Source organism: Mesoplodon mirus (genome assembly GCF_964341445.2).
Source record: "Mesoplodon mirus genome assembly, chromosome: X".
Taxonomy (NCBI): Eukaryota; Metazoa; Chordata; class Mammalia; order Artiodactyla; family Ziphiidae; genus Mesoplodon; species Mesoplodon mirus.
The window spans coordinates 28,806,521-28,817,568 of NC_138981.1; the positions used below are offsets into that span (position 1 = coordinate 28,806,521).

General features: G+C 49.9%; 1 protein-coding gene across 1 annotated transcript; it reads left to right on the plus strand.

Annotated features, from left to right (window-relative positions):
* Positions 1-9,419: 9,419 nt before the first annotated feature.
* Positions 9,420-11,048, plus strand: LOC309796355 (melanoma-associated antigen B1-like; the record flags this gene model as incomplete). The annotated part of the gene is made up of 1 exon (XM_082609386.1): positions 9,420-11,048. The coding sequence occupies exon 1, from the start codon at positions 10,014-10,016 to the stop codon at positions 11,046-11,048; it is 1,035 nt and encodes a 344-aa protein (XP_082465512.1). The 5' UTR covers positions 9,420-10,013.

The following is an 11,048-nucleotide window of genomic DNA, read 5'->3' on the forward strand; positions in this document are numbered from 1 at the left end:
GCCCTTCTGTCTCTTAATTCATTTCTCTTCTCACTGCTCCATGGTGTCTCTCGGGCAATAAGAAAGAGGAACTTGTAGCCAAAATATTAAAAGCAGGCCTAAAGAAGGAAGGTGAAAATGAGAATCAGACACAATTTGGGGATTGTCTGTGGGCTTCGTTTACCTAGGATCCTCCTGCCCCTCGCCCCAGGGTTCCCTGAGAGCTGATTGCCCCGGTCCCGGCACGTGTGTCCAGTCCCAGCACTTTGCGGCATTACAGCGCCCTTCCCCTGGGTCTTCCCCAGTGTGCCCTCGTGTCCAGACTGGAACCTGACCTGCTGGCCAGCTCTTCTCGGCATCTTCCTCTGGAGGCTGCACTCAGCTCCCGGAGGGACAGACAACCCATATCCCCTGCCCTGCCCCGACTCGGAGCATCCCGACTCCCTGCTGATCCCGTTCCTCACCGTGGACCCCTGGGACAGCAGCTGCCCTTTCCATGTAACTGTTCACTTCAGACAGTGACGTTTACACACCTCCCCATCCCCACTGGGTGCCTCCACCACATTCTCAGTGTTTTCAAACCTGCTGGTGACTAGACTCTGATTTGGTATGGACTCTACAGGGCCTTGGCTTACAACCCCAAGGCTAGGGAGGCTGTTTTTGAAACAACGTGATATTTGCAGTAGGATTTTAATGAAATGTCTTCTTTGAATCTGGCCACTGAATCCATACACTGAGTGGACTTAATTAAGTCGTCCAAAACCAAAGCCTTCTTCCTAAGTGGTAAAGGAGGAGGGACCAAGGAAATCACTGTGTAAACAAACATCTACTGAGGCTGAATTCCTAAAAACCCATGTTGGAGTCCTTCTTGGAGGTGGAAAATGGTTCTTTGGCAGACATGCTAGCTTTGAATGAAAAGGGAAAACAATTCACCATCCTCCCAGTAATTCTTGTCTGTATCTGTCCCAGGGAAGATGCTGTTTGTTCAATAAGCTTCATGGCACCTGTTCGGGTGTTCAGGTATGTTCAGTCAGGTGGTGGGTGGCTATGATTTTGACCATGCAACCAAAAGTTAGGAGAAAATTCCCAGCCTACTGAGATTACACAGGTGATTGCAATTGGCAATGCAGAAAGGTACTGGTGAACGCCCTCTCTGCTGAGATTTACAGGGTACTTTTGGAAATTAGATGTAATCCTGTATTTGAAAACATGTCTTACATAGTATGCACAAGAAAAAATTGGTGAATTTCAAGGTAAATTTGGCCTTCTCAGAAACTCCTCCAAGAAACTAAGAGGGTTGTTGTCAGAACCAGTTGCAATAGTTGCTCTTTATTGAGCACGTACTATGCACCAGTTTATGGGAGACTGCAAACCTCATCCACATCCTGTCTTGCTCTCCTTGGGTTCCTGGGGAGACTGTATTCCCAGTCCACTTGTAATTAGGAAGGGCGACCTCCAGACCAAGGCACGAGGGAGTCAGTATGGCACCTCTGTGCTTTCTCTTCCATTCAGCAGCAAACATAGAGAGCCCGTGTTGAGGTGTGGAGCCGTGTGCCGTACATAGCCTGGATCTCGGAGTCATCTGTTAGCAGTGAGCCTCTGCCAACCTTCATCAGATTTTATGTGCACAAGAAACAAACTTTTGTGGTGTTAAGTCATTCAGATATCAGGTTTTCTCTGTTGCATCAGTTAGCAGTTACTGAATCCGAGTGATACACAGCTACTGTTTCTACTATTAGGCTCATTTAAATATTTTAATGACAGAGCGAATCATAGCATATATATTCTTCTTATAAAAACTTCTTAAACACATAAATCACAATCTCCCCCCTTACAACATTGCTCGAAAATTCAGTCCCCTTTTCAAAAGTAACCACAATTAACTGTATGGTGTGTGTCATTCTAAAGGTGATTTGAGGCTTCTTTGTACATAGATGTGCTACAAAAATATGTTGAATTTTTAACACACAGGGGCAACAGTGTACATATTGTTCTGTGACTTGCTCTTGTAAGTTAATGGAAGTGAATGCGAGATCTTTCTGTGACAGCACTTATAAGACCCTTTTTTTTTTTCTTGGTACGTGGGTCTCTCACTTTTGTGGCCTCTCCCGTTGCGGAGCACAGGCTCCGGACGCACAGGCTCAGTGGCCATGGCTCACGGGCCCAGCCGCTCCGTGGCATGTGGGATCTTCCCGGACCAGGGCACGAACCCGTGTCCCCTGCATCGGCGGGCGGACTCCCAACCACTGCGCCACCAGGGAAGTCCCCCCACCTCACTTTTTAAACCTGTCATCACCATTAGAAAGGGTCCCAGCCAGCCCTCTGGTCCAAAGCTACAGCGTGAAGTAGAGCCCCTCAGCCGACCTGTAGATCTGTGAGAAGAAACAGTTGTTGTGTTAGGATGCTAAGTTTTGTGGCTCTTCATTAGGCAGTGGATGTAAACTAATAAGTACATGAAGGGCTAGCAGTTCATATTTTAATTTTTTATGTTCTGTGTCTTCCACAGGGAGCACCTCCTATTCCTAAAAATATTTTTAAGGTTAAGAAAAATAAACTTCAAAAGGCATGGGAAATTCCAATTACAGACCTTAGGGAAGCCTTTAAAAAGGGAAAAATAAGCAAATAATTTACAAAAGAAGAGTGAAATGACGCATGAGTATTTCTCCTCCAGAATGAAAACAAAAAGATTACCTATAGACTCTTCTCTCTCCAGATGGTGGATTGATAAAGAGAAATTTTATATCAGAGGATAAATTCCTGATAGTTCATGAGTTTCAACATAGTTCTGGAGCGTGTTTATCTCACACCATCTAGGAAGGCAGTATGTAGTACGTCAGAGCGTGAGATTCTGGAAGCAGACACCTGGTCTTTCAATCCCAGCGCTACCATTTACTAGTTGTGTAACCTTGGGTAAATTCTGTAACCTCTTTGTGCCTCTTTGCTTATCTGTAAAATTGTGATGATGATAATACCTAACTATAAGATTATGTTGAGAATTAAGTGTAGGGCATTCAGCACAGTGCCCACGAATTCATAAGCATTATATATTTGTGTTAACTATTATTTTATTATCAAAGCATTTTGCTGAGTTTTCATTGAAGAATTAATTGACATTTAATACAGGAAGAATATGGGCCCTATAGATAAACTTAACACTTAAAAACTACAATGTAGAAATAATAACCTTCTGAGAGGGAATCTGTCACATCTGTAGTCCCTAAAGCACTATAGGATGATTTCCATTAATATTAATTAGGTCAATAAAAAGTATTAATGTTGAAATACAAGCCATGGTTATCAGCAAAATTTATTAGCCTTAATACTTCACTCCCCATTTGTATAGGATAAATGAGGTAATTCAAAAGAGAGAGATTTTCTTTTTTATCATTAGTAAATAGCTAAGCAGTGAAGAACTGAGGAACTCGGCTTTGACCACATCTTGGACTAAGTGAGATTTAAGGGCTGTTTGGTATCCAAGGATACCTCTTAATGTAATTTCTATAAATCTGAGAAGAAAAGAGATTGTGATGATCTCACTTGAGAGTAATATGTGGAAGAAGGACTGGAATACATTGGAAATGCTGCCTAATCAAAGCATTGTTTTCATGTGCATTTTATAGTTTCTAAGTGATTTTTTAGCTTAATGATTTCTAGCTGGAACATTTTATGTCATAATTACCAGTCTCAGCAGAGATTTCATTTTTATTTATAGAAATATTTGGAATCTATGATCAGATGTGTGCATTTAGGCCAGTTGGACTTCCTTTATTTTACAACAATGTACTTTTGGAATTTGGTATTCTCCGTTTTCAAGTATAATGCATATATATCTGGCACGGCTTCCTGCTTGACTCTATTGTTGTGCCTTATGTAAAATGACATTTAGTTTGCTTCTCGTTGATTAGAATCAATAACATAAGTCATAATTATGTCCTGGAATAATATGCATTTCTAGTCTGGCTGCACTGTAGGTGGTGGGATATGGCCTGGGAAGCTAATCATCCTTTATCATTTCTTTCCACTTGGGAAAGGGCACCCAGAACGCTAAACAATCCCCTTCATAACTAAATATATAGGATAAAGTTGTTTATAAATCGGGGTCTCTTGTACTAAGGCGAAATATTGAGACCACTGTTTTTGCAAAACCTAAATGGAGAACGAAGGCAAAGATAATTGAATCAGAATTTGTATCGTCACCTCAAGATTTCAAGCCAAACTACAAGGCTAGTACACTGTAATGTGTATATGTGTTGTGATGTCAATTTCCAATTCAAGTTAAGGCTACATTTTATTGATCTGATGAGCACATTTGTTAGCTAAAGCCAAAAGACAATGCAGGTTCCCTGTCAGACTGTTACGATTGAGAAACCCCCTAAATTGTTTGGACTTATTGGCTTCATTATTCCACATTTGGGAATCCATGGAAGGGTCTCTTTTCTGGAACACTGATGCATATGAGACTGTTGTGACTGTTCTCTCCTTTGCAAAATATTCTACTGCCTTGGCTTCTGTATTAGTCAAGATAAGCTAGGTTAGGTTAGAGTGTCAAATTAATCCTGAAATCTCAGCGTTTTACCACAACAAAGGTTTATTTCTCAACCACACTACATGTTCAATGGGTATGGGGGAGGGAGGGGCATTTGGGGGTTTTCTCTGGGGATTACCTATTCATTGAGGCAGGGGAGAGTGGACAGCGAGTCTCTAAAGGGCTCTTCTCTGATTCAGCCAAACCCATCACTTCCTCTCCCATTTCATTGGCTGAAACCAGTCATAAATCCTCCGTTAGCCTCAAGGGGTCTGAAGAATGGAGCTTTCCATGTGCCTAAGAAGAAGGAATATAGAATTGGATTTGGTGAGCATAGCACTGTCTTCTACAGTGTTTAAGACACTGCCCTGTCCTGGTTCTTCTACGTCTCAATCTGTTTTTTCTCCGTCTCCTCAGTGGACTTCTTTTCCGTCACCCCTTGGGGAACTGGTGCTCCCCAAGTTACCATATCCGGTCCACTATTTTTTTCCTCCCCACAACTATCCCCAGGTAACTTCATCCACTCCTCCAGTTCTAACTGCAAACTATCTGCTGCTAACTTCCAGATCTATTATCCCAAGCCCTGACCTACCCACAAAGCTTTAAACATAAATCCAACTATGACTGATTCAAGGATATCTCAAACTCAGTGTGAAAAAATATAAACACATGATTTTTTTCCAAACCTCATTCGTCCTCTTCCTGTATTCTTTGTCCCAGTTAGTGGCAGCGTCATATTTCCAAGTCTAGATTCCTCCTATCATTCCCACCTCTTAGTTTTGTACGCCATAAGGTGGCATTACGTGTAGATGGACTACATTAGCTAAGAGCTAGGCTGTGCTGCACAGCTGTTTAGTCAATTATCAGTCTAGATGTCCACTGTGAAGGTATTTTTCACATGCGATTAATAGTTAAATCTGTAGGCTTTGAGTAAAGCAGATGACCACCCGTAGTGTGACTGGGCCTCATGCAATCAGTTGAGGGCCCCAAGAACAAGAACTGAGGTTTCCTGAAGGAATTCAGCCTCAAGACTGCAACACAGGGGCTTCCCTGGTGGTCCAGTGGCTAAGACTCCGTGCTCCCAATTCCGGGGGCCCCGGTTCGATCCCTGGTCAGGAAACTAGATCCCATATGCATGCTGCAACTAAGAGTTCCCATGCCACGACTAAAGATCCCGCATGCCACAACGAGGACCCGGCACAGCCAAAATAAATATATAAATATTAAAAAAAAAAAAAAAGACTGCAACACAGAAATCCTGCCTGAGTTTCTAGTATGCCTGCCCTGCTCTACAGACCTTGGACTCAAGACTGTAACATCTGAGTTTCTAACCTACTGGCTTGCTCTATGAATTTCAGCACCCTGACTTCCCCCCGCTAGGGCCTCAGGGAGGTGAGGGCTTGGTTCGGAGGCTGGAGGACCCGGGACCATAGAGGGAGGGGTCCCGGGCTCTGATAGGCGGCACCGGCAGGACGCAGGGACGCTGACCCCTGAACAGTGGGCGTCCCCGCAAAGTCCCGCCCCTGCCGTCAGCCCTCGGAGACCCCACGCAGGGCCGGATGCGGCTCCCCCCGACTTCCGCTTTGGAAGCGAGGAGCCCGACGGTTAGCCACGGCGTTGGTTTGTTCGGCCGAGCGTGGGTTTTGAGGACTCGTCCGGAGCCACGGTGAGGACCTGAATGTAGCCTGAAGGGACCTTCCCTACCCCTCCCCCCATAACAAAGGTGACCCCCCGCCTCCCGCCCCTGCCTGCCATCAGCAGCGTGAGACCCTGATGTGACCTATATGCCAGAGGAGTCCTGTTGGAGTTGCCGTGTGGAGGGCCTCAGGGAGTGGAGGAGGGCCTTTGTCTAGAGGGGGCGGCTTCTTAGGCAAAGGGTGTAGTCTTGTCCCCAGCAGGTGAAAAGTGGGACCTTCCGAGCTAACGAGGGTCCCTCCTTCCGAAAGACGTGACTGCACGGAGCCCCCTCCCGCCTTCCCTCGTGCGATGCTCTAGAGTAATTCAGGCTGAGAGAAGCCCTCATTCCTGCCTGGGGTGGGAAGTGGGGTTGGGGGCTAGGGGACGTTCGGGTAGAGAAAGGCCTTTATGCAAAGGGGGCAGGACTTCCCTGTTGGTCCAGTGGTTAAGACTCCTCGCTTCCACTGCAGGGGGCGCACCTTCGATCCCTGGTGGGGGAACTAAGATCCCACAGGCCACACGGTGCGGCCAAAAAGAAAGGGCGGGGGCATGGACCTAGAGGGTGTTATGTACGCTAAGTGAAATAAGTCAGACCGAGAAAAACAAATACCGTATGATTTCACTTATATGTGGAAGCTGAAAAACAAGACAAATGAACAAACAACAGAAGAGAAACAGTTATAGATAACAGAGAACAAACGTGGTTGGGGGGAGGAGAGAAATTAGGTGAGGACAATTAAGGGGTACAAACGACCAGTTACAAAGTCAATGCGTAATGGGTGTGAAATGTAAAAAAACAGGTAGTTGGGTGGATGGATGGATGGATGGATAGATAGATAGATAAGGCCACCCCATTAAGCTTAGGGAGGAGACTTGGCCCTAAAAGAAGCAGAGGTAGGACCATCCGTGCCAGTAAGCAGACCTCTCGTGAAAACAGGGAACTGCACAAATCAGCAGCCCTGCTCTCAGATCTGGGAGTCCCCAGATAAGGTAGCCGGGACGTGGAGCCCCCGACTTGTCTTCTAGCTACTCAAGGAGGTGAGAGCTTCGGTCTGAGGCATGCAGATTCGTGTCAGTGGAGGGAGGAATCCCAAACCCTACCCGGACTGGACGCCAGAGTCCTGAATGAGGACTGAGGGAGCCACCAACTCCAGAACAGTGGGGTCGGAGAGTCCCACCCTTGCTGTTAGCAGGCATAGCCGAGCCCCAGATCAGCTTTGGCGGAATGAGGCTCAGTCTGAGTGTAAGCTCGGGTCCCAGGAAGATGAGGACCTTTTCTGACAGTCACGGGCTCACGTCAGCAGAGGGCAAAGTCTCAGGCAGGGTGCAGAGTCAAGGTGAAGCTCCTGAGTGAGGAAATGGAGACTGCTCCTTACACAGTGGAGAGAGCTGCCTCTAATGCCGCCCCTGCCGTTAGCCCCGGGAGGCCAGGGCAGAGCTGGCAGGCTCAGGTGCCCCCTAACCTCTGCCTGTGGGGTCTGAGGGAGATGAGGGCCTTGGTTTAAGGGCTGGCTGCCCGGTTCAGCAGAAGAAGAGGAGTCCCAGGCCATGATCGATGTCAAGGCACAAATTCTATGTGAGGAATGAGACAACCGACTCCCCCAGAACGGAGGAGACCACACACAGTGCCACCTCTGCCTTCGCCCTGGGAAGCCAGGTTTCGAGCTCTCAGGCTGAATTGCCCTCTCAGTTCCTCCAAGGGTGGTCTCAGGGACGTCAGGGTTTGGGTCTAATGAGAGAGGCCTCATTCAACCTAGGGAAGGAGCCTGGTTCCTAACAAGAGTCAGGGTGGTAACACCGAGTGAAGATGAGGGAACCCCACCCAGAAAGAAGTGAACCACATAGAATCTCATCCCTACTCTCAGACGTGGGAGGGAGACTCAGGCCTGGTGACCTGATGAATATCACTCCCTTTTTCCCGGACCATGGCAGGGAGGTGAGGAAGCTCGTGGATGGGAGTATGGGCTGAGCTCAGCAGCCGGAGGATTTCCCGGTAATGCCAGGAACCAAGGAGAGGACCCTGAGAATTGAGGGGACCACCTACGCCACAATAGTGAGGGCCACAGAATCTCTGCCTGCCTGTCAGCATTGCAAGTCCACACACCGTTGTAGCTAGAGAGACAAGAAAATTTTCTTTCTAGTGGGTCTCGGGGAGTTGGGGGCCTTAGTACGAGGGGATAGACTTCAAGTCAAGACACAGAGGATGTCCAAGTCCTGCTGTGCGTCAGGGTGAGGACACTGAGGGATGATGTAGATGAACACCCACCCAAAGCAGTGGGGGCCCACAAACTCCCACCCCCCTCGGCCCTGGGAAACCCCAGGTAGAGGTAGCCTGATGTGTCACCCCTCACTTCCAGCCCCAGGGAGCCAGGCAGATGTGGGCCTTGATCTGAGGCCCGAAGACTGAGGTGAGCTGAGGGAGGAGAGTAGATGCCGTCAGAGTGAGGGCGAAAGAGGCCAACGACGCCGGAACAGTGGGGTCCCGCGGGGTCCAGCCCCTGCTACCAACCCAGGGAGGGCATGGACGGGGGTGAATGGAAGGGGCCCACCCTTTCTTTCATCTTGGGGATCTCAGGAAGGTGAGAATCTTCAGGTAATGCAGGCGAACTCAGATCAGCGGAGGGAGGATTTCCGGGGTTTGCCAGGACTCACGGAGAAGATGCTGAGGACTGTGGGGAACTCCACCGCATGCCAGCGGGGACCCCACAGAGTCCCTCTGCATTGTCGTTCCGAGGCGCCCCCGGGCACAGATGTCAGGCAGAAGTGCCCATCCGTTCCCCAGTCGGAACTCACAGGGAAGTAAGCATCTTGGTGTGACGGGTCAGCAGAGGGAGGAACCGTAGACCCTCCCCTGAGTGAGAAATGGGGACCGTGAGGGAGGAGCCCGCGTTATAGGGCCTCGGCGTGCCTGCTGCAGCTTCAGCCTGTGGACACTAGGGACGCTGTGGCCGGGTAAGGCCATCCTCACTTCCACTGTTCGGTCTCAGGGAGCTGTGGGCCTTACTGTGAGGAAATGTCCTCAGGTCCCCCAGATCCTCCCAGGAGACCCAGTGGGGACCGTGCATGACGACTGAAGGTAGCACACCCCCCTTCCACCGAATCAAAGGAATAATAGTCCTGCCCAGGCCTCTGCTCAGCCCTTGAAGGCCCAGAGCATGGTTGTCAGGCGGAGGCTCCTCATTTCTTTGTATCATTTCTAAGGGAGATGAGGTCCTTCGTCTGAAGGTGCCACTCCAGGGGCAGAAGGGGCACAGGGGCACAGGGGGGCTGTGGGGGGTCCCAGACCCTTGGTATCGACAAGATGAGGACGCTGAATGGTTGAGGACCAACGAGTTCAGGACAGAGCAGGCCCCACAGCACTGTCAGCGCTGTGCACCCCGACAGTGTCCATGACTCAGTTCCTTCTCGTGGGCCCCAGGGAGCTTTGAGGTGTCACCTTCAGAGCAGCACAGGGAAGAGGCCCCGGCCCTACCAAGAGTCCATGTGACAGTCCTGTTTGTGAACGAAAGGGACCGTTGGAACCCAGAGAGGGCCTACCCTACCAGGATCTGTGGTCACCGCCGTCAGCCACAGGCAGGGCTGGCAGGCTGTAGCCTGAGGCTCACTCACTGTCGCTTCTCACGCTGGGTTCTCAGGGGACAGGCTGAGCAAGAAGGAGGGCCCAGTGGTTCCTAGAGCAGTGCCCTCAAGGGAACGTGCGGAGCGGCCTTCTTCAAGTCAGGGTGGTACCTCCCTGCTGAAGGTGCTCACACCCTCTCACCTTCCCTCCTCCAGGTTCCAGCATCACCTGCTCTCCTGGCCACTCCCCCGCTTGCTGTCCCTGCCCATAGTCATGCCTCGGGGGCAGAAGAGTAAGCTGCGTGCCCGTGAGAAGCGCCGCCAGGCCCGGAGGGAGACCCAGAATCTCGGGGGTGCTCAGGCCACTGCAGCAGAGATAGACGAGTCGCCCTCGTCCCCCGCTTCTGTTTCTCAGGGTACTCCCCCGAGCTCCCCTGCTGCTGGCACTCGCCAGGAGCCTCAGGGAGCCCCAGCCACTAGCTCTCGTGCTGCAGGGGTTTCAGGCCCAGGATCTGATGTACGTGCCAAGGGCCGGGTTGAGGCAAGGAAAAATTCCTCCCGGGCCTCAACCTCCGGTGAGAGCTCTCAGAGAGATCCTCTAACCAAGCAGGTGGGAATGTTGATAGATTTCCTGCTGGAGAAGTATACAGTGAAAGAGCCCATTATAAAGGCAGACATGCTGAAGCTTGTGAACAAAAGGTACAAGGGGAAGTTCCCTGAGATCCTCAGGAGAGCTGCTGAGCGCGTTCAGCGGCTCTTTGGTCTTGACTTGAAGGAAGTCAAGCCGAGTGGTGACTCCTATACCCTTGTCAGCCAGCTAGATGTCAGCGATGATGGCAGTCGGAGCAGTGGCAGGCGGTTTCCGAAGAGTGCGCTCCTGTTGCCTCTCCTGGGTGTGATCCTCTTGAGTGACAACCGCGCCTCTGAGGAGGACATCTGGGAATTCCTGAGTATTTTCGGTGTTTATGATGGAAGGTGGCACTTAATCTTTGGGGACCCCAGGAAGCTTATCACAGAAGATCTGGTGCAGGAAAAGTACCTGGTGTATCGTCAGGTGCGCCACAGCGATCCCCCGCGCTATGAGTTCCTGTGGGGCCGGAGAGCCCGCGCTGCAACCATCAAGATGAAAGTCCTGGAGTTTGTGGCCAAGGTCACTGGTGTGGTCCCCAGTGCCTTTCCAGTCCGTTATGAAGAGGCTTTGAGAGCTGAGGAAGAGAGAGCCGAGGCCAGAGCTGTAGCCAGGGCTCGTGCTCGTGTCAAGGCCAGTTCGCGTTCCAAGGTCATGTCTAGCAGCTCCTCCCACCCTTAG